This window comes from Diprion similis, chromosome 5 (assembly GCF_021155765.1).
Source record: "Diprion similis isolate iyDipSimi1 chromosome 5, iyDipSimi1.1, whole genome shotgun sequence".
NCBI classification, from domain to species: Eukaryota; Metazoa; Arthropoda; class Insecta; order Hymenoptera; family Diprionidae; genus Diprion; species Diprion similis.
In genome coordinates, this window is record NC_060109.1 from 3483075 (window position 1) to 3508960 (window position 25886).

At 35.5% G+C, this 25886-nt stretch overlaps 2 protein-coding genes across 3 annotated transcripts in view; one reads left to right on the forward strand and one right to left on the reverse strand.

The window, feature by feature from the left end:
• Positions 1 to 814: 814 nt before the first annotated feature.
• LOC124406196 (ankyrin repeat and MYND domain-containing protein 2) lies at positions 815 to 4897 on the reverse strand. The gene is made up of 3 exons (XM_046881548.1): positions 4651 to 4897; positions 2999 to 3376; positions 815 to 1567 (listed from the first exon to the last, which is right to left on the reverse strand). Exons 1-3 carry the CDS (start codon positions 4849 to 4851, stop codon positions 923 to 925), a joined length of 1224 nt encoding a protein of 407 aa, XP_046737504.1. The 5' UTR covers positions 4852 to 4897; the 3' UTR covers positions 815 to 922.
• Positions 4898 to 10819: 5922 nt separating this feature from the next.
• The window catches only part of LOC124406193 (sodium-dependent dopamine transporter), a 132506-nt gene continuing 117439 nt past the window's right edge, over positions 10820 to 25886 (forward strand). The window contains exons 1-3 of one of the 2 annotated variants that reach the window (XM_046881546.1): positions 10820 to 10900; positions 11140 to 11333; positions 13278 to 13453. In XM_046881546.1, the coding sequence (XP_046737502.1) occupies positions 11281 to 11333; positions 13278 to 13453 (229 nt within the window). In that variant the 5' untranslated portion in view covers positions 10820 to 10900; positions 11140 to 11280. Of the gene's footprint in view, positions 10901 to 11101; positions 11334 to 13277; positions 13454 to 25886 lie in introns of those variants that run through there. The other variant, XM_046881545.1, reaches the window with a different exon arrangement.

Here is a 25886-nt window from a genome sequence, read left to right on the forward strand (position 1 = left end):
AAAATTAATCTTAAAATATAGATTAGGCTAAAAAGAATTAGCCTTGCACCAATTTTATTATTTTACGTGTTCATTTTATTGGATTAATTAAACTTTATTAAATTTCTGCCAGAGTAAAATAAACCACTATCCACCCACTTTTTTCGTATTTTGATTCATCAAGATTTGCACATCCCACACCAATCTTTCGCAATTATGACAACCCTGCTTACGTGGCACGCATGTTATGCCAAATCAATTTTATTGGGAAAATTGTAACAAAGTCGTCGTATATGAACACATATACACATTTTATTTAAAATTATTCACTATGAAAGTGATCACAAAAAACGATGACAAAAAACCTCGACAAGTAATCTAAGTACACACGTATACATTAATAATAAAACTAAAGGGATGTAGAGCTATTACAAGTCAATTGAGACCATGCGTATCTGTAAATGCCTATGGCAGCATTAAACTGATTACATCCATCACGATACATCATCTTTCGGGTGTTGGTTGCTGGCTGTATGAGAGCTTCTAAATAAATTTTATCAATCAAGCGCCGCCTGTCACGCACCGCTTCCACCTCAAGCCTTACAAGAACCCAATAGAAGAGATAATTCGATTTAAAAATGAAAACTATCTTATCATCTGATTATATTTAAGTCACAATGAGTTGTAAGGTCGAATCGCATATAATATATAATTATAATACATATTACAACAATTTCTCCCATATTAGTCCTACTAATTAGTCTAATACATATGTAATTGATGTAGCTATTCAAAACATTTATTTACATTCGAATGAATTGGTCTCGTGTTGTAGTTATTTAATTTGTTTGTTTATTTTGTATTATTTGGTTGTTCAATTTAAATAAATACATAGCATCTGAAATTTTATTGCAAATAACGTAGGTTGTATTTATCAAGTCAATTAATTAACAGCTAAATTTTGCAACCTTGAACTGACCGCATTAGCCACCTGAGCTTTATCAATGTCAGTTAATTTCACACTGGAATTTTGTCCTAATCTGGCGCAGGATTTTTTATGCATGAACCAGTGTAGTCTTTGACATTCCCGATCACAATATTGTACCGCTTTACACTTACTACATTTTTTCGTCGCTTTTTCTTCGCCGCAAGTAACACATACTTGAACATTATCGGTAAAACCTCGCTGCCCGTTAATTGCAGCAGATATAACTGATACCGCCGACGGTGGGTCTGTACTTGCCAGAGTAGCTACCATCTGACGAAAGATTGTACTTTCTCTGAAAGGAAATTCTCTAACGGATTCTCTGAGAAAGGCTTCTTGATACTCTGAATTGCCATCATTTTTACTACACTTTAAAAATTTTCTGACTAGCAGCTCAACAGGATCAGATTTCTTTTCTTCACTATCCTCAATGTTCTTATCTTTGTTCGATTTCTCAGCTTTCATAGCTTCTTGACGCTTTTGGCATTTGGCTACTTCTGCTGTTACACAACTGAGATAGTGATACTTGAATGCCATCACTTCATTGGTTTCCATTCCTTGCCTCATTTGCTTATGTCGCATGGCTTCTAGGACCTTTTGTACCTGAAGTTAGGATAAAAACAGTCACATTATATATGATATATTGGATGATTGAACTGTAAAAACGTTAAATAAACAGGTACATGATACAGATAACAATGAAAAATGTGTATAAAAATTGCGTAGTCTGCCTTGTAGTATAATTTCACAATATAACATTTTTTGGTAGCAAATTTCTCTGAAGAATCCATAGATATAAAAATCGTATCAGGACCACCATTGCATGAAAATGTTTCACTGCCTAATGCTACTTAGATATCACCAGCCATTACGCTAAACAAAACATTTATTAATAAATCACTGAAGTCATGGGTCAGAAACCATTTTAAATTTTTAAACCTCCTATATAAACAAGCAGAATTTACATTTGTCTGTACAGCTCAAGTCTTAAATGAAAACAAGAAAATAATAAGATTCTTTCGAAATTGAAGAACGGAATTGTCATATTTAAAATATATTCTTTGAAAATTCTGTCAAATGCAGTAGAACCCGGATTAACCAGGGTTGGCTTAGCCGGGGAGCGAATTAATTGAGGTCCCTCCTAGCGCCTCTGCGCTTTGGGTAAGCAACCAGGTACAGTTGTACCAAACTATTTCGAACAACAAGTTGTCAGTAATTCAATCCACTATTTGCATCTTCGACAAACGAAACATGTCATAGAAAAAAACCAAAGAAAAAGTAAAAAACAAAGAAAATTAACTGAATTAAATAAAAAAGATTAAAGTAGATGTGTATTATATCATATATCAAAGTATTGAGACAGCTTATTTACGTAATAATTCGGAATTGTGTACACTGTTCAAAATAAAAAATTACTTATCGCTCAGATAATTAGTGATTCCACTTATCTGTGGATTCTTCGGTCCCGAAGAGCCAGGTTAATTGAGGTTCTATTGTATTTGCTGTTAGGTATTTTACATAACTAAATCTGATTTTGAGACACGTAAAAATTACTGCAATCGTCAAAAGTAATTTTCTATGTAGACAACAAACGTCCAAATTAAATAGTAAACAACTAGATTTTTATAGAATCACAATCAGAAAAAAAAATTTGAGATATTTTCCCACATGAGGTTTATATTGTAAAATATATATTAGGAACCTGATGCGTAAATTGCTAAAAAAAATTTAATAAATTAATGTTGCAGTTTCATGAATTTCAGGAAGTTTGTTTGCATTTCGTATTTTGTTCCCCCATCCACAGATTCTCAGTCCCAAAACCACTGGCCGTCAACAAAAGTTCACAAGCGTGTGCCAAATAGAGTTCTAAAATGTACCTAATTTCCATAAATTGTTTTCATATTCACCATTACTTTTTGAAATTTTTTTGAGATTTGTTATAACAAAAATTATTGTGGAACAAGTAGTTTGTGGTCTGATTATGAGTCTAGTTTTACATAGAATAGGAATGAAAATAGAATAGCGTGGTATCACCTTATCTAAATTTTTCAAGAGCCCTGGAGATCTTTGTAGATTAAGCGCGACTCTAACAGGATGAACGTTAACTTGCATAATGAATTTGTGAAAAGCATCAGCCAAGTGCGGAGGTAGCATAGGTTCCGCTCGAAGCCCTTGTGGCGTTATGTATTGATCAATATCAGCCTTTGGTATGAAGTTGTTTATCGTAGCCACACAGTTGTGGTTGCCAACGAATGCAGCCATTTGAGCTGGTGTTCGTCCAACACTATTGGTGACATTTAAACGAGCTCCATGGGACATCAACAGATGACAGAGATCTGCATTTCCGCTGAGTGCGGCAAAATGTAAAGCTGTGTAAGCATGTTCATGCTGACAAGAATTCACATCAGCCCCCTGAAAATTTTTCCTGATTATTACTTGTACACTTTTCTCTTATATGTTACATCGATCATTTGCAACTAATAAGATTCGCTCAGCAAATTCAGTTTAAAATTTTTCCAAAAGTCCTAATAGCCCAGACTTAAAACTATAGTATTTTTGTAACGTTCATGTACAGAGCATAAGAAATTATTCACTCTAAAATAATAGTTTTGAGAATTATAATAAAGCCTTAAAGGCCTCAAAGTCCACAACAATTCAACAAAATATGCCAAGAAAAATTCAGTCACTTCGACTAGCAGAGATTTAGAGAACGCTAAGAAAAAAGTAAATTATCACCGAGATAAGGAATTTTAAGTTCATTTTCATGTCATCCATTAAACCTCTAATGGTTACAACAATTGAATTTTTGTTTTTACAGTACTTGTCTAGTTAATGTTACATTTATAATCTCATAAAATACAACGCATGATTCGTGATGCTCAAGCTAACAGTAACTTAAACATCCTGAGAACTTAATTAGCAACTCAAACTCATGCATGAGGTCTACTGTGCTCCTAGCTCAGGTGCCTAGGTTCAGTGTTTTGCAGCTTCTTATTTTGTTACGTAGCCAAACATGAAATTATGGACATGGTATACACAAATCATATTTGAATATAAGCAATTATTGAGAAGCACTGTGGAATCGTAGTTGAGCCATTATTTAATTATATTAATACCACAGTCCAAAGTAGTTTTCATAATATTTCATAGGTTCATTCATTTTTAAGTAATAGTAGACTTGTGTGAATTTAAAGCTTCACAGTCGGCATTACGACCTGGAGGTAAAATAATTAATAGAAATTCATATTTCAGTTGGAATGGAAACCTCAGGGAAGTGGTAACTTAGCTGAAATTATTTTTTATAAATTAAATTTCAACATTTTTTTCAAATAAGTAATAAGCATATGATTAAAGATCTGTAGATACTATGAAATATTAAAGCCTGACAACGACTGACTTAAAAAACGAGTGTTTCCGTAAATGAGCCTAAATCCTGAACTCCATAGGTACTGACTAAATGCTGCCTCAAATATTTTTACTTCTTCCAGTCTATTGTTTGTCTGCATTATATCTGCTGAAGTGAGGCGAATAAGTAAGGGAATGTAATAATCGAATTAGACCCATTATTACTTAGAGGTAATAGGCTAAGTAAGCATTGATAACGCTTGACTGAAGGAATAAAAGAGAAATGATTAAATGTTAACAAAAATGCAGGCATACAAAAAGAAAATAAACACCTAACCTACCTGATCTAGAAGCATCTGAACAATTTCCTTGTTTCCCTTATAGCAAGCATGCTGAAGTGGCGTCATACCATTCTCATCCACAAAGTCAATCTTATTTTTGTTTGCGACTAGCAGTGATTTGAGCTCGGCAATCTCATTCTTGCTGATTTTTTTGAAAATATCCTTCTCTAAGTCCGTCAAACTCCGTGTAACCAGCGCCATGTTGTTTTCGATAAGTTTGCCTGGTTCGCGAACATTCACGATTATTTTAGGTCGCACGGAGCACAGTGTATGCACGGAGTATTCACAGGATGCGTTCCGAAATTAGCTCCGTTTTATCTCTTGTGGGCTGCTGAGTTGTGACTAGGGGCTACGTTCCGAAATTAGCTGGTAGTGCTAAAAAGTCCCTAGGACAGAGGCAGAGCTACTCACAAAGTCCGTAGTGCAAGAGAGAAAAAGATTGCTAAAAGCACTATGAACTTATTTCGGAACAAAGCCTAGCTTTGCCTGTGACGTCGGTACGGCTGTTACGTCTAGGTTCATGCTCAAGCTCATACATACCGTCATATCTTTCAACATTAGCTTTCACATAAAACTATAATTTATGATCTAAGCTGCGATAGTCCAAGCAATAAACACTTGCAATAGATATCAAACTCAGCACTCAATTAAGATAATCAAGTAGACTAAACAACAGGAAACGTGGGAAGAGAAATCATGGATAGCTCACAGATGGATAATCTCTTATTCTCAGAATCAAGGAAAGCACCATTATATTAACGACGATACCACCAATTATCGCTTCACAGCTTGCTTCTTTAAACCAACCATCTCGCGCTAACTCCCCGCTGGGATCTCATACGCTCATATGAGAAACTACTCCAAATACCCCAAAAATAAACACCCTCAACCAATTATTCTAGACCCGCGAGAAACCGTAACTCTTTTGAACTTCTCTTCCTTTTTCCACCTAGACAACCCCGATTTAGGATATCACAGAGGGAAGAAATCGAACTGTCAAACAGATCAGAACTTTACCGAAATCACAGAATCAAGAATAATTAATTCAGAAACTCCGTGACTTGGTAACAATTTGCGACTGTGATAAGTAGATAACACTAGTTTATAAATCCATTGTGAACCCTTTGATTGAGAACTTGAGGTACTTATAAAGACGCGTTGTGTACACCACGAAAACGCGGAGATGCAAAACTCCTATACCACTCTAGCGATCAGAGTGAAACTTAGGCAGTTAATGCCTTATTTTGGCAAAAAGTGGAGCGTGTTCTTACTTTTTCGAAATTTGGAAAAAAAATTTACAGATTGGTTACGACCCACAGAAATTGGCCAAATTTTCACAGTTGCACTGAATGGATTGACCTATCCGGTATGATGCCACTCGGCGGTGATAAAACACACATTTTGAGCCCAGTTTCATGAGATTTGATGGTGAAATGACGAAATGGCAGCTGATCTGGTTTTCGATTAGGAAGAACACCGAAATCTCATTTTGGCGACATTTGTTACCGACCTTTCACCCATGCCGGTAATTTTTTATCGACATTACACTCATACATTACCAGCATGCGCGTAATGTCGGTAACAACACTGTTGGCAGCGGCTGTCGTCACTCAAACTCCCTAGATGAGGTTGTTTTACAAATAACAACTGAACTATTGACTCACAAACCACGTGAAGTCACTTCCAATCAACCACAAATGACCTATAGATGATTTCGTACGAGCAGAACTGAATTCGATCGCAAATTATATTAATAACGACTGAACCTTGGACTTACAAAAGTTGAGGAATAACTCACTATCACCCAACGCCACTCGAACTCCCTAGATGAATTGTGCCAACAATGACAACTGAACTGTTGAATTACAAACGACGTGAAGTCATTTACAATCAGCGGAACTCAATTTGATCGTGAATTGCAGGTGTTGGCAGCGGCTGACGTCACTTGAACTTCCTAGATGAATTTGTTTCATAAAGAACGACTGAACTATTAACTTACAAACGTATATGCTCTAAGTTATAAACGACGCGAAGTCACTTACAATCACCTAGAAACAACCTACAAACGGTTCCGTACAAGCAAAACTCATATCGATCATGAACTGCAGGTGTTGTCAAGGGGTGACATCACGTAAACTCCCTAGATGAATTTGTTTTATTAATACAATCGAACTATTGACTCACAAATGACGGGAAATGACTTGCAAATACCTACAAATGCCCTACAAACTATTAAAAAAAGAATCAACTCAGTCGATTGTAAGTATATGGAGCTGTGTAGGTGAACCAACTCACCGGATGATTCTGTAAGGCGAAACAATTGCATCAATCCAAACCTTAGAGCATTTGCTGTCAGATCCCAACAGCATCATCATCAATGTATGAATACGATAACATTTAACCCTTCAAGGTAAACAGAATTTGTACCAGCTTTGAGGTAAAATATAAAAAGAATATGTCTTTAGCCCTTTACGAGTACTGCAGAATCGCCAAAGAATTGACTAGGAAAACCATACACGTGGCAACGTCCAGTAACAGGCAACCAACAAGTACAAAAGCAATCCTCCAGTACCTCGTTAGCCGATCTATACCAGTATAGAAATTAATAACTGCCAAAAAAAATTATACAAAGCACATACACAAACCTATTCCAAAAACTACGAAATATTCATTCCTTAAGTACTTCAAACTCTGTTAAAATAATCACAATATGAACACCTAAAGGTGCGTTCCGATATTAGCTCCGAGTGCTGTCAACGATCTTTTTTGCCTTTTGCGATACCGAGTTCCTGAGTAGCTCTGCTTCTGTCCTACGGAGTTTTAGCGCTACCAGCTAAGACTTGAGGTTCGACAATAAAATTTCATAAACATAAAATACTCAGTTCGATTCAAAGTTTTACGAAAAAAATGGTGAACAAATCTACAACCTCCCCAGAGGCGATTTTCTTCTTCTTAAACTAAAGAAAATTATTTTTCGTGAATTATGTCATAATTAATTTGGCCCGAATTTTTTTCATAAAAAGGTGCATTCATTACAAACATTCGGGAGAGTTTTTGGGATTCGAAACTCGACAATGTTTCGCGCAAGAATTACCGCATAACCCGTCCCGGATGACGTAAAAATGATTATTCTCATTTCTCTTATCTGGTAATATATTTATTTTATTTTTTTCCCTTATTTATTTTATCTAGCAATATATACAAACAAATGGGAATAATCTTTTTCACGTCATCCGAGACGAGTTATTTATTATTTGACAAAACATTGTTGAATTTCGAATCCCGATGACTCTCCCAAATCGACTTGAAATTGTTTTAACTCTTCAACGAAAAGTTGGGGCATGATGTTCCCGGTCTTGAAATGTTTGTAATGAACGCACCTTTTTATGAAAAAAATTCGGGTCAAATTAATTATGACATCCGTGATGTAAAATAAATTTTTTTACTTTAGGAAGATAAAATCACCCTTGGGGAAGTTATAGATTTAAATTGTTCCCCATTTTTTTTTTATGACACTTTGAATTCAACTGATTACTTTATCTCAAATTGCATTGTCAAACCTCACGTTTTTGCGCTACTGGGTTTTAAAAATATCATGTTTTAAAAAAAGGTATTTGAAAAAAAAATAATAACTCGAAACTGTTTGATTTAAAAAATCTGAAAAAATTAAGAGACTTTTCATCCGCTAATAGAATTTCTAAAAAAATTGAGAACTCCACGTGGAAAAAGCACTGTAGCTTAGGCACCAAACCTCACACAGATAGAATATATGAGAATGTGCGACAGCCCGAATACTTACAGTACTACATCAACACGGACATATAAAAAATTCGCAATGCAGTAATAACTAAGCGCAAAGATCACGGGCGAACATGTGCCGAGCGTATTGTGTTTTAATTCTCAGAATAATAACAATAATAATATTCTTTATTCGTCACAATTCTGTTTGTAAATTAAGTAAGGGCGTAAGGGAAAGTGAGCAGGTAGGGCAGTAGCAGATAGAAACACCCGCATTCGCACGAGGGACAAGGGAAACTGCGGAAAACGTTGTCCAGGTATAGGCAAACTACTGATTGTGAGTCTAGTTGCACTCGCGCAATTAATTCCAGTGTCTAGCATCTGGAAATTTTCGTGGAGTGTCGTAATGACGTCACAGTATGCCTGTTGTAACCCATCTCGCTCGGCGCTTGATTGGTTGATACGTCCCCTCTCAACCAGTCAAATGCAAGGTGAGAGAAGCGAAGTGTCTCGAGAATATATCTCACTCTTCCATCACTTCGGCTGCAGTTTTTGCAGTGCCGTCGGCATGGGCAATTACCTCTGGTAGTACTACACTCTAAGAATTGAATAATGATTGCTAAGCGCTAATCAGATTGTTTCCTTTATTGATTATGAGCGTTATTCTGGCTACTTGTGGAACCAGTATTTCCTGCTTTTTGGCGGACATTTTTCCAATTGAAAACCCATGTGAGACACTTTTCCTTACCTCTACCCTCCATACGATGACAGAACGCAATTGCTCCCCATGTACACGCAACGGAATGTCGAGAACACCTCTGATTGGTGCTGAAAAGTAACTAGATTTCCGTATGGAACCAATTGTATGCCATAGGATACCAGCCTAACCCTCAATTTCAATTCGTTTTGACCCTCGGTATAGACGCGCTCATAGTTTTCCCGGTATTTTCGAATACTTGCACATGATACATATAAATTCTGGACTGCTGATTCAGATACTTCGTTTTTGCGTATCACATCATGATTTTTTGGTATCATTTATACACGGAGAGATACTTTTCTCAGAATAACTGTATTAAGATAAATATTTTTATGAGTTTCAAAGGAGTAATCTACTAAATTCATGATCACTTCGTTGGTATGAAGGTGCACTTTAAGGAAGCGTTCCGAAATTAGCTCCCAGTGCTATCAACAATCTCTTATCTATTTTGCACTTCCGAGTTCGTGACTAGCTCTGTCTCTGTCCTAGGGAGTTTTCAGCACCGCCAGCCAGTTTCGGAACGCACCCTAAGAATGACATGACAAACTCGGAGAAAAAGGCCTGGAATTCCTTTAAAGCAATTGCTTCTAAATTTTTTGGCGACCTAAAAGTTCTTTACTGGGGTGTAATATGAGCCTAAAAGTTCACTTTATATTAGATTGGTGCTAGCTTTTAGGTTATTGTAGTATTGTAAGGGGAGGGATGGTTTCTAATATGATTATGATTACCCGCAAACGAACTTTCAGAAGAGAACGCAGACCTGTGCTATTGGGTCACGAACGTTCTGCCTTTCGCTTTTTCCGTGACGATTTGGTCTTACATGTGACTGCGCCCTAACAGTGACGTTCACTGGAGGGAATTCGCATGCAAATCCCATTGACGTTATTGTTCCTAGCTAGGGTTATAGTGAGTTTCACGAACTGCTATGAGTGGCTCCACATTCCGGTCAAAATTCCTTTTGTGTTCTACCGTTGGAAATCTCACGGAAAAGTGCAGTGTGGAGGCACTGACGGCCAATGAGAGAGCATCTTTCTGTTCCAACATTGACGGTTCGAGCGGAAAGTTAGCCGTGATTTGTTATCGTCCATTCCGCTTAACGTTATTACAAATGAGAGAAATTTTTTTGGAAGCCATAAATTGAAAAAAACTGTTCAATCACTTGTTATTGATAAACTTTTACTAACCTTTTGAAATCAAGAACGTTATCACGAAATTCATTTCTGTATTTCATAATCAACCAGCTTCATCAGATCCTACGCCCCTTGCAATTGCATGCGACTGAGTTCTGCCATTGGCCCTTTCTCTTGTAGCTGTTCAATGGCGCTCGTATAAGCGAGAGTTCTCCACCCAATCTTGTCATTTGCTCTTTTCAGAGCTGTAGAAGCATTGAAGTCTCGACGAATGGTTTTCTGGTTTGCTTATAATTTAACTTTAAACCTTCGAAATGTACGTTGAAATTTTAAAACGCTGTGAGGAAAAAGCGTTGCGTGAATAGAATGTCATCAATTATTATTATTTACGTTCTTATTATTCAACGTTTTAACAGTTTAATGTTTTAACGTGGCTTTTGTCAGTTGAATTTCAAAAAATTTTTTGAAACAAATTTTTCGATCGGACGGGAATAAAGAACCTTCTTTGAAATTAGTAGCGGCAATAGAAAACGTAGTAATCTTCGATAATACTATTACTCGTTTTGATTGCTTCAATGTGAAGACTAATTGATCGCAGTTGGGTTTTCTTCGGGAATTTCGGGTATGGTTATCACCAGAGATGATTTAATGCACTTACGTATTATAAAATTTAAACTTCATTATTGTAAAACTATAAATAATTATACTGTTCCTCGTATAATTAATAATTCTGCGTGAATGTTGACAAGTTTTATCACGCCCTTACGATCCATGAATAATTGCGAATTTTTGTTGCGACCACGAGTTTCTAGTTTTCCTTAATTATTACTCGGGGTGATTGATTGCATTTTTTTCTAAAAGTGAGACCATTTAGCTCAGAGTCGGTATGGGTTTGACAGACACGAGTTTTGAGCTACTTTTGACCCTGTGGCGAGTAGTGGTCTTCGGTGTCGCATGGCCTTTCCGGTCGTCTGAGTTTGGCGTACAGTACCGTGCTGTCCCATGTTGCTGCAGCATCCCGATCAAAGCACAGTAGCTGCTCTAACAACACCGAGGTAAGTCTCTTATCTGAAATAAACAAATATACATCCCCACATCACTATTTTCCGAAAAACTAATATTTTACGTAAGCGTATAATTTGCTGTTTTCTTTTCTTTTACATTCCACAATCATATTACATACACTCTCGATTCATTTAACTTAAATGTCAAACTTTTTTCTCGTAATTATTGGTTTCAACGCGGAAGTATGAGAAAACTTTTATCACTATATTCATTCATTTTAGTTTTTTCAAGATTTCGTTCTTGATTCAATTAAAGCGTAAATTATTAAAACAACTTTATTTAACTCAGACTGATTTCAAGAAAAATGCTAATGAATGTTTGTTTTTTCGTAAGAGTATATTCGAAACTAATTGATGACGGTTTTCTCACTCAACACTGGTATTTTCAGAAAGTACTATTTGATGCCACGACAACAGTATCGCTAACTCGTTTTTAGATAAAAATGCATTAAAGTAGTTTTTCCCCTAGACCTTTCAACTGATAAATGACTTACGTGCACATTGGTGACACAGTGTCTTTGTAAACATTTTCAAAAGGTTTACTGACCATAATTTCTACAAAGTCATTAAAAGATTTTGTTGCAAGTTTATCGGACATATAAAATTATATTTTTAATGCTCAGTTATTGTGATCCAATGCAATTTCATTTGTATTTCACATAACAAATATACTTCGTCAATTTGAATTCTGATATGAGCTTTTCCCCGAAACTGCGCACGAATTGAATATTTTTTAGTATTCTGCAACATCGTCTTAAGCATGAATGTATTATGTACGTTATTTTGTTCGCGAAGCTGCTATCTCTGCGCCTGTACCGTTTTTATTGCCCGTTGTTAAAGAGACTGTTCGTTAAAGGTATAAGCGTAACAATTACCGACGCCCACGATCTGTTAACGCGTGTTTCCTCAATTTCTTCAGGTCCGAACAATTATTGAAATAATTAAAATACGGAATCGTTTTGTATTTTCTCGCAAGCATTTTTTCCAAAAACACTAATCGTGATTGCATACTTTGTTTGACATTTGTATCGATTTCAAAAGCATTTGTGCCATGACTTTTTACTTCAGATGAACATTTGAAGTCTTATCTATACGGTAACTGAGATTGGAACTATAAATTATTCCGCATTCTAAAATCAGTCAATAAACTTAATTGTCCACGTTAACTCTGATTATGCATTTATAGCTACAGTACATACTTTTTATGCCTGCTAGAAAGGTTGGATAGGACACGAAAAATTCTGGAAGAATATTATAAAATGGGAATCAGAAACACGATAAACTTCTCATTTTCTATCCTGTTTTTGGATTCTATTTCACGATATTTTGTAATACCCAACCACAATTGATCAAATCTTATAGGACTTTTTTTTAGAATGATCACAGTTTAATTGATTATCTACTAATAGGAAAAAGTGAATCTAATGGGAGTTATTCTATTTAAATCACGTGTAGATGCGAGGCTATGATCCACCCGTTAATGATCGTAATAAGCTGTTGAAGCTAGAAGTAATGGTTATTTCAACATCTTTAACATCGCGGACGAGAGTCAATCGCGGATGATATTAGGTATTATTCCAAAACAACGCGCGAGTCACGCGGTTGACAGAAAACTCTCAACTTCCACCCTTGTGACCTATAACTTTTGAAATAAATACTTGAATTTACATAAATCGGATTGACCGGTCATCGCCGATTCTCGCCAACGTCGAAGTACAATGAGCTCGTTAGGGTCGAGTGTGATGTCGAGGGCCATCGATAACTTACGCGTCAGCCCCACACTAACGATACCCTCTGATATCAGCGTACCTCAAGGCCTTGTAAAATTGACGCCCCATACATCAAGCGAATTATTATTAGCACACCGTTGAAAGAATTAGCATAATGTGGTGTTTTCCGGATCCGACAGTTCTATTTTGTTTTTCAATTCTTGAGCAGGCGCGGCACTATGGCGTCCAGGATAATGAAATCCCCTACTTTGGGGGATATCGACATCGAACGCAGAGAAACGTGGTCCGGAAAAGTTGACTTCCTACTATCCGTCATCGGCTTTGCGGTTGACCTCGCCAACGTCTGGAGGTTTCCCTACTTATGCTACAAGAATGGTGGTGGTGAGTTTTTTCTACCCGCATAACGTACATTTCCACATTTTAGTTGCTGATATTACGGAACCCTTACTTTTGATGACGCCAAAGTTAAGGCGGAACTTTTCAGTTACCGAAAAACGTTTTAGTCTTTTACTGAATGAATTCACGCGCCTCTTGTTAATAATTTCCCACTAATTTATATATGAAGTTTCTCTGTAAAAAATTGTTTTTTTAAAAAACATGTCATCCGGCAAGGTGTAAAGAAAATTAATGATATTATTTTATCGACGTTAAAGGCAGATCTGTGATGTGACGAGAAAAGTTGAGTATTTGTGTACACAGTGAAATAGTTTTAGTAGTGTTACTGAATTTTCGCCATCTTTGAGTGGAGTTATGGAAGACTACTCAGTCGCTGTTATTGAATTATTTTAGGGGAAGCCTGTGCATTGCACGATAGCGCTGGTCCATGGTGGTATTTTTTAATGGAAGTTTAATCCAATCAGTCTTTCATAGCCGTGTCAGTGCAAGCCCATTATTTCGAGGGATTCCTACTAAGTGCTATTTAAATTTTTCATCCATGCGAAGCGAGTTATGTATACGTATTTTCATATGGATATATATCGCGTGCCAAATGCCAAAGGGCATATAATTTTTTTATTCCAATCGCTTTGTGAACATATTTTAAGCCTAAAAATGAAAAAAATTGATTACTTTTTCAAAAGAACAATTGCTGAAAAACAAAGTAAAAAAAAGAACTTTTTTTGTATGTTTCATCGTCAGAGTGAATCTTGAATTTTTTTTACGCCCTTTTGGCGTTAGTACATCAAAATTTTTTTTTACAGATCTTTAAGTTTTGAGCGATTCTAAATTGAATGGCAAAAAAAATTTTTTGTACGCCCTTTCGGCACAAAACCCTATCTAACTGCTGTAATACGTCCTTTTGGCATTTGACATGCGATATCTACGTAGATAGTTATTTAAAAATGCCATACACTCTTGTGTAACTGAAATGGATATCCGTAGGTATAAAGTAATGGTCTCGTTGAATTAGAGAAATGAACAGAAATAGTATGCAAAGTAGGATAACAGTGAAATTCAATCATATACGTGAAAAATGACCGAACTTTAATGAAAGTATCAAAGATTTGTTAGAAATTTAGAAACGCGCTTGGAAGTTCCAATATCAACAAAAAAGCAATCTTCTCGAAGGTGCATACATGTTCGTTTTAAAATTAATATTTTTGTCGTATTTATCGAAAATTTCGAAGTTTCGTGGTTTGATTTTTATTAAAAAAAAAAATTTAATTACTTTCGAAGATGCGATATAGGAGTCAGTTATACTAAACATTGTTTGTTATTTTTCTAGTTATTTAATCAAAATTTAATAATCGCAATTTCATTAACTAAAGCAATAAAGTTATATGACTAGCAGGATGAAGAGAAGAGTTTTCTTATTTTGCAAGGAGCACGCTTGCATTAAGGATTATTAAAGTTGTTAATTTTACTAATTTTAGTTGTCAAATGGATAGAGGGTAATTGTAAGGATATTTCTAAGGAAATATCAAGTCATTCAAAAATTTACGTTTCGTGAAGAATCTGGGTTAAGGAGCTTGGTGCGCAAAAACTTGATATTTTTTCTTAATACTTACACTACCAGATCGTCGTACATTGAGTATTTATTAAAGTATTATATGCGCAAGCCATGAAGACTTCTGTGAAAGTACAAGTATAGAAAACACTGGAAACTGGATAAAAATCTAGTCTATTCTTTCGATTTCATTCTACGATAGCACATTTTATTCAGAAAACCATTTTCCACAAATTCACAGAAATTTTTTTTTTCACATGTTGGCATCGTTAAATATTAAATTTCACAATATTAAATCAATATCGATATCTACGATTAACAGATCGCTGTATTGAATTGACTACCGAAAAACACGAAAATCTATTACAATGACTTTTTAGGAAACAGTTGGTTGAACAAATTGATCAAGATATTATATTGATTATAATAATATGATAAATAATCAATACCCTAACAATAAGTGCCTGCTTTCCGGCACACCTGATACATATAAAAGTAAAAAGACTCATGCGTGCGTGATGAAACCCGTTTCTTAGTTGAAAACAATTTTTTTCTCGAATCGACACTGTTTTGAACTGAAAAATTTATTGCACTGATAAGTTCTCCTGTTGATACCAAGCTATATTAACAAAAACAAAGAAAATGATTCATACAAATCTGTAAATTGGTTGAAATCTCTTGTATACTATTGAACATACTAAAAGTTCGAACCTCTATCTGCACGGCTTGATTTGTCACTTTGAAAAATAGTGATTTCATCGATATTGCGATTTGGAATTTCGGAATTTTTGGGTGGGGCAAAGGCGGTTTCGACTCGTGCGTAGAGTATGTTGAGAGTTTTTGTCTCGTCCCCATACGTTTCTTTTTTCCTTTTTGGTCTAACTCTCATTACACTATGCACATGCAGGTGAATAAGACAATCGTAAAATCTGACGTCTGCAACTTTTACGACGTGAAAGGACAAGCCGATTCCTATTCTTTTTGTTAGTACAAAAAATGAAGCTCAGTAAATTCTCTATGGCAAAAGTTCGATGAATTTCTTCGTGTGTCTAATAGTTTTTTTGTAATGTACTGTTGAATATTTATATTTTCTGTGTTAAACTGTGGTAAAAATCACACTGTCGCTGTAAAACCTGTAAAATAATGTAGATGAACAACAATTTCAAATGTGTGCGTGATATTTCTCGAACTAAAAATAATTTGGCAAATCTTACTAATTATAATTGTAGTACGCGACTATAGTACTGAGAATAGTGTCGTTTTTAAGGTTATGAGCCGTTTTTTTTTATTATGTAAATCTTCATCGTTCTGATCATCAGCTCGATCTTCATCATCGATTACGAAAAAATCAAAAATGGAATTCTCCTTTTCCGCGTCGAAATGAGAATTAAAATCCAGCCATAATGAATTATGGGCGTAGCCCATTAAAAAATTGAAAATTTGTTCTGGCTGGACCGGTTCAGTTGACGCGACACAAAAATAACTGTAACTCCGAAAATGAGTTGAATTTCAAAAAATCCTCTTAGAGGCTTATTCTTAAAGGTGTAAACTTTGAAAATATGGAGAAAAAAAATTGATTTTTTCAAATTTCTAGACCAGAATGCGTCCTTCATCTTCCTACATCAATCGATTTCAATTTGTTATTTTATTCTTTCGCCGATTTAACATATCCTGTCTAAACCTCAGTTATTGACAGATTTTAAAAGATAGGTTTGCTGAACGTGGGCTCGCGAATTTAACTCTCACGCATGCGCCTTGGCGTTGTAGTTACACCATTTGATAACTGCAACGCCTCCAATTCTTCAGGCAGTTACTAAACCTTTCTCAACTATAAATTTTTCGACATTTGCACGACCAATATCTTTTGATCGAAGTCGTTGCTCTTACACTTTGTTATTGTATTTGCAATCTTCGAGATCTAATTAACATTAATTTAGTTTTTTGTCAACATCTGTTCGATAAATGCTGAGATATTACTCGGCCCATGTATCGCAGGAATGAGTGTCCCATAAGCCCTGTATTAAAAATCCAATTTTCAAATATTTTTAACTCTCTTATTTAGAAGTTGACCTGGTCTGAAATTTCGCATGGATGAGAATCAATACTTTATCTGTAATATACTAAAAAATTATTTTTCTCTTTTCACGACTCGTTCGTGTTCGAGCCACTTCAAGTAAAATATACTAGAATCTAATAACTTTAGTAAGATCAATGTAATTTTAAATTTAACAACAAGTAAGTATTAGTTAAAGACTTTCGAAATAATTTAAGGCGTTTTCAATCCTCAAAACAATCCCTTGATTTGAGTAAAATTTATCTGATCGAGATTTTGTTATTTATTAGTCTGTCGCCAACGATACCAGATAAAAAGATTCTGATTGTAACGGACTTTTCGTTATATTTTAACATACAGCCATAACCAAAAATAAAATATATACCTAGTTGTTACGCGTTTAGTCTTTGTTCGCACTCACAAGTTATTCTTCGTCTCTTCTATCTATTAGACTCTTCATCTCCATTTGACAATCGGCCTCCATTCTCACAACCCTGATTAAGTGTCCCAAGACACTACTTATCTACTTACTGAACTGCACACTTCGTCTTCACTGTTCGATCAACTTCCTCAGAATAATTATATAATTGATATTCTAAACATACTTAAAGTTATTCAACCGTCATCCTAACCTCCGGATGTTCTAGAACGTAAAAGCGAAGCCAAACTGGGCAATTCTTTACCGCTCGGGAATAAATGACCTCTAGGTCATTACATACTTAATTTCAGTATGATTAGTTTATTCAGGAAATGTTTCTCTTGTCATTTTTCTTTTTTAGATTTAATTTATAACGAAGATCTGACACACGGACTCATTCACAATATTTATAATTTGTTAAGGGGATTATTCTGATAATTTTTTTTTAGATAAAGACATATTTTCCCTTTATTGAACGATAGTGACTTCTAAATTTACTTGTATATGACGCTAATCAATGTAATAAATGGTAAAAAACAAAATAAGCTATAAGGGAGGGTGGGGCATGACGGCCCCCCTCAAAGATTTAGCTAAAAAAAAATTGTATTTTGTTTTCTGCCATATTATCGGAAATTTGATGCATTTACTTATTTTTAGACCAATGTGAGATATCTGGGGGATAATGGACCAGCCAAAAAAAATTGAGTAAAAAGAATTGTTTTAAATTTAGAGTATTCCACTTAGGCTATTTCAGGCTAATTTACTATATCCTGGGAAAAATGGCCGTTAGAAAAAAAACTGTTATCAAAATTGTTTTTCTTTACCATATTTTAGAGAGGAGGCCGTCGTGCTCGAGATAAAAAAATTTTTTTTGAAGCAGAAGAAGGAAGTCCTTTGTTTTTATTTTGACGTCGTCAGTCAGATGGAGACGTAGTTCAATTCCTCATATTAAATTCGGCGCTATTTACGAATGTGGCGTGATAGTTGTAGAAAGAGTCATAGCCTTGCAAAACATTGAATTTTAAATTGATTATTTAACGTTAACTTTATCAAGAATTTTTTAAACTTCGATCTAAAAGCTCGAAGAATTTGATGAAAGGTGACATTCAATTCAAAGTTTTAATCCAAAAGACGTGTTTTCCTTGCTTTTGGAAATAAGTTCTTTCAAGTTTTGCGATGATTTAACGTCTCTAAAAATTCTCAATGTGAAGAAGCTCACAATGAGTGATTGCGCGTCATGATTGATTTCCAAAAGATTCAAGGGAATCGAAAATTCTTAGGGAGCGGGGGGGGGGGGGGGGGGGGGGGGGGTGTCCATCGACTAAAGTAGCTACCAGAACTATAGATCGCACATGATTGTCAATTTTTTTCTGAATGCTGTTTTGTGTTGCAAAAAACATGCCTAAAGCTCACGGCGAGAAAAAATTATTTGATTCCGGCCGATTTTGTATATACGACCTGAAACAAGATATCAAAAATCGGAACATTAAACAGTGTCTGCATACTAAATTTCAGCCAAAAATATTGAAAATTGTAGGAAGAGATACACTTTGAAAAATCGAAAGTTTTGATTTTGAAAGATTTTTCAATGACACTATTTTTTTTCGTAAAGTATAGCCAATTTTGTGTGAAAAGGGTCCTATACTGTTTATAACTATCACGAATAGTTTAGGAGGTATGAATTTTCAAAGATACATTTTTATCACCTGAAAAGTTTCAAGGATGTATATTTATTGAGCACAGAAAAATCATTCTATAAAACATTGAATTTTTTCGGCGGCGCGTTCGCTGAACTTTGCATTTTTTCGTTTGGCATATCGTTTAATACCAATATCCATAACGGTAAGATGAAGAATCCGGTCACAATCGGAAAGAGGTTTACAATTGCCATTACAAGAATTTATTTTTGAAAATTCATACCGCCTAAACTATTCATGATACCTATAAACAGCATAGGACCTTTTTTTTACGTAAAATTGGCTATACTTTACGAAAAAATATGATCGCATTGAAAAATCTTCCAAAGTCGATACTTTCGATTTTTCAAAGTGTATCTCCTCCTACAATTTTCAATATTTTTGACGGATATTTGTTGTGCAGACATTGTTTACTGTTCCAAACAATCGATCGTTTTATATTTTTGATATTTTGTTTCGGGTCGTATATACAAAATCAGTCAGGGTCAAATAATTTTCTTCGCGACGCACGTGAGCCTTAGGCATGTTTTTGGAACACAAAACAGCATTCAGAAAAAAATTGACAGCCATCTGCGATCTATAGTTCTAGTAGCTACTTTAGTCGACGCCCCCCCCCCCCCCCCCCCCCCTTAATATTCTTTTAGTTGCTTAAGAGCAGAACTACTGTAAACCTGAGGTAAGTTTTGAAACATGCATCTCTCATCGATTCGGAGACATTTTTATTTAACATTTCACTGCTCGTTTGTGTGGTATATAGTTCACCTCGGTATAAGTTAAAACGAAACGGGTGAAAAAACTATATCGAATCAAATAGAATACTAGTAAAAATATCTGCAAAGATTTTTTCATCCGTTTTCAAAATATTTCAAAGATTCCGAAAAATAATCAGATTTTGTGCTTCATATTTCAAGCCAATGCTGCACACATGCTTACAATATAATCCGGGTTTCCATAGCTCTTTGTCCTCAAGTGCTTAATTGCCTGCACTTCACCCAGTTTCACCCTTCTGATTGCGCCCCTTCGAACCTCAGAGGGTAATTTCAAGCAATTTGACAAATTTTTCTTTAATCGTCTCAGAGTGAACACACTTTGAATTTTCTTATTCGATATCTCGTACTTTGCTTTCATCATTCTCCTGTACATCCGTTGCCGTATAATTGATTTTCTCGTGATGGTGCGATGAACAATTCAAATGTCTGTATTTATTGTGGATTTTTGCAAGATTTACAGAGGCATGCACAAGAAAATTTAAATCAGAATACAGATCATTTTTTATATGAAAAGTATCGAAGTTTAGTCGATATGACACTATTGCTTCAATTCAAAACAGAACTTATCATCCATTAAATTCTCAATCACGCTGAATTCATAATCGAGTAGAAAATATGTCAGCAAATGTAAGTAGCAATTAATCGAAGAATTGCTCTCCGATTGGTCCTTATACCGACACTTACAATTGGGCTACAATACTTCATAAGGTTATCGAATAACTATTAGCTCTTTGTAAACCATCGTTTTGCCTGGTTTGAACTAACAATTGAGGAATTTACCTGAGATGAGCCAGACTGATTTTCTCTATTTTGTGATGTATATAAAAAAAATTACGTGCTAAATTGATCATTTAAGAGGTAAAAACCATTCTTAAAGTAGACCTACAAGAAATAAGGGATGCAACCACTGAGGGTGAAAGCACTACACATTTTATCTTTTTTCATAGTGAATAAAGGTCAATTGGTTATATCAACAAATTTTACTTTATTACCAAAAAATCTTGCAGGTTCACTCCAGGGATGGTTTTTACCCCTTAAACGACAGAATGAGAGCGTGGAAAAAATACGCGGCCAATGTTTTTCGATGTAAAACAACGTGAATAGCGCTTGTTTCTCGTCACTAATTGTGTATTCAAATCTAATTTTTTATTTTTTTGAAAGATGGCTGTCAAGCAGATGCCACGAAAGCGCCTGCCAGCTTTTTTGAGTAAAAACTCGTGTGCCAGGAGTAAACTTGACTTATTTCATGTTTTCTTGCGATTTTATTCGATGTTTACGTTTCTATTAATCATGATTAGTACTTGTCAACCAGAATTGTTGGTACTTAATCAAAAACACTTGTGATTTTCCTGTTTTAAGCGGATCGAATATTATTTTTACTTTACTCGAAATGTTATTCTTAGTGGCTTGTTTCAAGGCTGATGGGTATTTGAAGTTCATCGGAGAATAACTTGATCGAATAGTGGAATTAGGAATCAAGACGGATGTACTCCCCAACAGTAAACTCACTGTCGGAATAGCCGTCAAATGACATTATCATTAGCCTGTACACCGGTACCTTAGTTTACATTACAATGCAAGTGAATAAAGACTTTCATCAGACTGCAATTTTTTCGACGTAAACTGCATAGCTTAAAGTATCATATGCAATACTTAAGTTAACAACTTGTGCATAATTACTGTTAACATAATGATTTAGATAGAAAACTCACTACAAACGCACGAGGTGTATTGTTTATGTTATTTGGAAACTATTCCAAAAATAATCTCGCTGTTAGAAATTACATCCATGCTATAGCTCTTTAGGCTAATTCTATTGGACTAACTTTGGCATTTACTTTTTAGACGATTGCCGAGATAACAATAACGAATTTATCTATAAGCCCCATCACATGTGTGCAAAACCCGCTTTGTCCAGGTAGTATTAAAAAATGAAGACAATCGGTAAGGTTCACTTCAGCTATTTTCCTTGTATAAGCGTTTTCGAATCAACTTGAAATTGGTAAACACGTGGCAGACTTGGGTATACTGGAGGAATGAAATTATTATCGCAGTTAATTGGGAAATTCGAGTCTTGCTTTCCTTGCACCGAGAATTAAGTTTAAGCTGGAAATGAGCGAGTAATATACACCATAGTAATACGGTGTTAACAAGGTGGCTAATTTCCATTTAATCAACGGAAAATGACTCGTTGTGAGGTTAGTCGGGCTGTTTCTAGTCGGGTGGCGTAACTTTATCTACATACCTATCATATACAGGCTAGGGTGCGCGAACAATTTTTTGATATCAATGTTTGCTTTATTACTTATTCGTGATTATGATAAAATGTAAGAAATTAAGGAGAATCGAGATAGTTTAATCGGTATTCCTACAATAATAAGGGATCACAGTATTTATATATCAGTTGTTATAATCTTCTCGAACAAGAGTTAGTACTGTACGTTTAGAAACAGTGTTATTTACCGTTGGAAAATTAGGAGTGTGGAAATTTTATAGCTGTTATGTCCATTAGAAACAGTTGATTCTATTTTCTTTGGTTGTTTCCCGCTTAAGATGCTTATGAAGACGCGTTGTACACCACGAAAACGCGGGGATATAAAACTCCTATACCGCTTCAGCGATCGGAGTGAAACTTGGGCAATTAATACCTTATTTTGGCAAAAAGTGGAGCATCTTTTTTATTTTTCAAAATTTGGAACAAATTTTACAGATTGGTTACCACCCACAGAAATTGGCCAAATTTTCACAGTTCCACTAAAAGGATCGAAATCTCCCGTATGATGCCACTCGACGGTGATGAAACACACATTTTGAGCCCAGTTCCATAAGATTTGATGGTGAAATGACGAAATGGCAGCTGATCTGGTTTTCGATTATAAAGAACACCGAAATCTCATTTTGGCTACATTTGTTATCGACTTTTCACGCATACATTACTGGCATGCACGAAAGTTACTAAATTTTGATTTGTAATAATTGAAAAATATCCGTAACGTTTTCCCGGACTACTACAAACGAAAATTCCTCGACTCCAATCAATTACATACGATTCCGCGCCGATACGCACTCTTAAGTCAAACGCACTTTAAAAAACTAAAGAGTTGGCATTTTCACAAATCAATAAATGGCTGTAATTTTCTTTCGGTTCGACTCAAACGAAAATTCCTTAACTCCAATCAACTACAAACGATTTTGCGTTTATAGGAACATTAATATCCGACGCATCTCAAAAGTTCAAAAATTTTGATTTATCGAAAATCGAAAAATGGCTCTAACTTTTCTCCCGCCCTACTATAAGCAAAAATTCTTCCACTATAATCACCTACAAATAATTCTGCGCTTACAGCTTCTTAGAATTTTCAAAAAGTTTTCAAATGGGGTGAGTCTTATTGTATGGAAACGCTGTATCTTTTTCGATTTCTTACTACAAACGAAAATTTCTTCACTACAAATAACTACAAGCTATTTAAAATCGACAAAAGTTTTGAAACTCGATTTTTCTCGTCGAGATAGCTCAAACAAGGACACCAATAGGCCTGTACTTATAGAGTAGAAGGAGATAAATCTCCCCCATATTTCGCTAACAGAAAGTGGTTCCATTTTCGGGAAGAAAGGTGGCACTGTTAACAGTGTGGAACCGCTGTTTTCCAATTAGCGGGAACATTCTAATCGATATAATCTTATAATTTAACAAATATATCGAGTTCCCTTTTACCCATTTCTCTTATGATTGTAAAAGGAATGTTTCTTACTACAAAACACGCAACTTTATACATAAATATCGTGAACTTTATTATAACTTGTGTAACATGCATCAGATGTAAACGTAAATTAGGAGCTAACTTCAATGTGGATCTACTTTTTTTCGTCATACTCTCTGAGCTATGGCACAAAAGGGTCAACGAAAATAAGTTTGTGTTGATCAGAAGAATTAATTTAGTTTACTATCCATAAATCAAAATATACTTGTGAAAAAAGTATACGTTATGCAAATGTGCAATATGCTATGCGCCATGACACTTTATTACACCGACCACTACGTACTCTACTGGGTCTCTTTTATACTGTATCTCTCTGAAAGTTTCTCCATCACATGTTCATTACCAAAAATGTGTTGCGATCGCCTTTTTGATAATCGATTCCCATCAAAAACAATGATTCAAGACTAAATAACTCCGTCGTATTCAAAGCGTAGTTACAATGGTGCAATTTTTTTTTTTGATGGAAAATTATAAAAATTTTAATTTCGCCCTCTGCAGGATATCCAAACCACTTTTATACGCCCCTACCCAGGCAATAAGTTGTTAGCCTACAATACTTTGGAAAAACGCATAGCGTATAATTAAAAGCGTCCCAGTGGATATAATTTTGAATAGTTTGCAAAAGATGGGAGTGAAGTACCTAGTTTTCTTAATAATTGATTCCATTTACTCCCTCCACGTAAGCCTATAGTCAAAAGTTGCGCTCCAGTATTAACAGGTTTCGACTCTTTATAGTAATCTACCATTAGTGGTAATATGAAGATCTCCAAGAACCCTGTCACAGTCACTAGCAAACGCCATGAACACTGATTTATCTACGTTTAGTCTTAGCTCATTTGGTGCTAAAAACTTGACAATTTTACCAAGATACAAGTTCATTTTATCCTGCGTATTCGACCAGCAATTACCCACTGAGATTATAGCGGTATCATCCACGTTAGAGATAATCAAATCACGAGGCACTTCGCTTAGCATGTCGTTAACGTATAAAATAAAAAGCAGTGCACCTAGAATTCTTGCTCAAGGGATCCCGGTCAATACATCCCCCGATTCCCTCGAGAAGACATTTAATTTTATCCACTACTTTCAACCAGTAAGATAATCGGTAGAAAGAGCCAGGGCACTTCTTCGTATTCCATAGTAGTAGTATTTTTTGCTCAGAATTTCGCAATTCACAGTATCAAATGCCTTGGAAAGTTCCAAAAAGGTTAGAATCGTAGGTTTTGCTATGTTATGTATCGTAACGTGTGCCGGTTTTAATGACTTCTCCGCTCGTGAAATCTCGCGTTATTATGAGTGTCTTTGTCCGTAGTTGATAAAAAATGTGAATTTAATCAAATTGGAACTCCTCTTGAGCGGTGGAAAATAGGGATTGGGATAGCCTAACTAAAAATACCCGAAAATATTTAGCTATGCGTTTCGTAGATTGGAACTCGCGCCAGAGCTACCTTTTCATCGACATGAGTGGTTAATCGAAGTTGCCTTTTCAAATACACGGACGGTCAGCTAGAACCGCCTTCCTCCTCAGAACAGGAAGCAGAATTTATATCTGACGTGCTTAAGTTGAAATTTGTGAATTTTCTAAACCTTAGATCAGGGTGAAGTCAGTAGCTGTTTGCAGGCTTTAGATCCCCAGGTACTGTTCCCGGACACGGAGTTAACAGTGTCGTCGAACTCCACCTGTTTAGCGGAATCGAGGAAGGTTACTGATATCCCGAGACTCGTCTAAAAAATGTGTTGTTTTTTGACACGTATCGCTATTCCCACATTTTCCGCATTTCAGGGGATCAAGGATCTCAAAGATCATTGTTGAATTGTTAAATTGTATGCTAGGTATTTCAAACTGCAAGTTTCGAGAGATTTATGTGAATCGATTATCGACTTATTGACCCCGCATGGATTATATCACTCGATCACTTCTCCGCTTTCGCGCCTTCAAAAAACATCTCGACGCGCTATCAGAAGTCAAATTTTATAAGTTATCGATAATTAGCATACAACTAAATGAAATTGCACCTTTTGAGAATGAGGATATATCCATATAAGTATGTTTTAAGTATAGTTTAGATTCTGTTCAACTTGTAATGTATCTGGAAAAAGAGTCTAGTGGGGTTTCCTAACCTCCGCGACACTTATGTTCCGGAAACCGCGTGGCAAATTCCTACAGAGG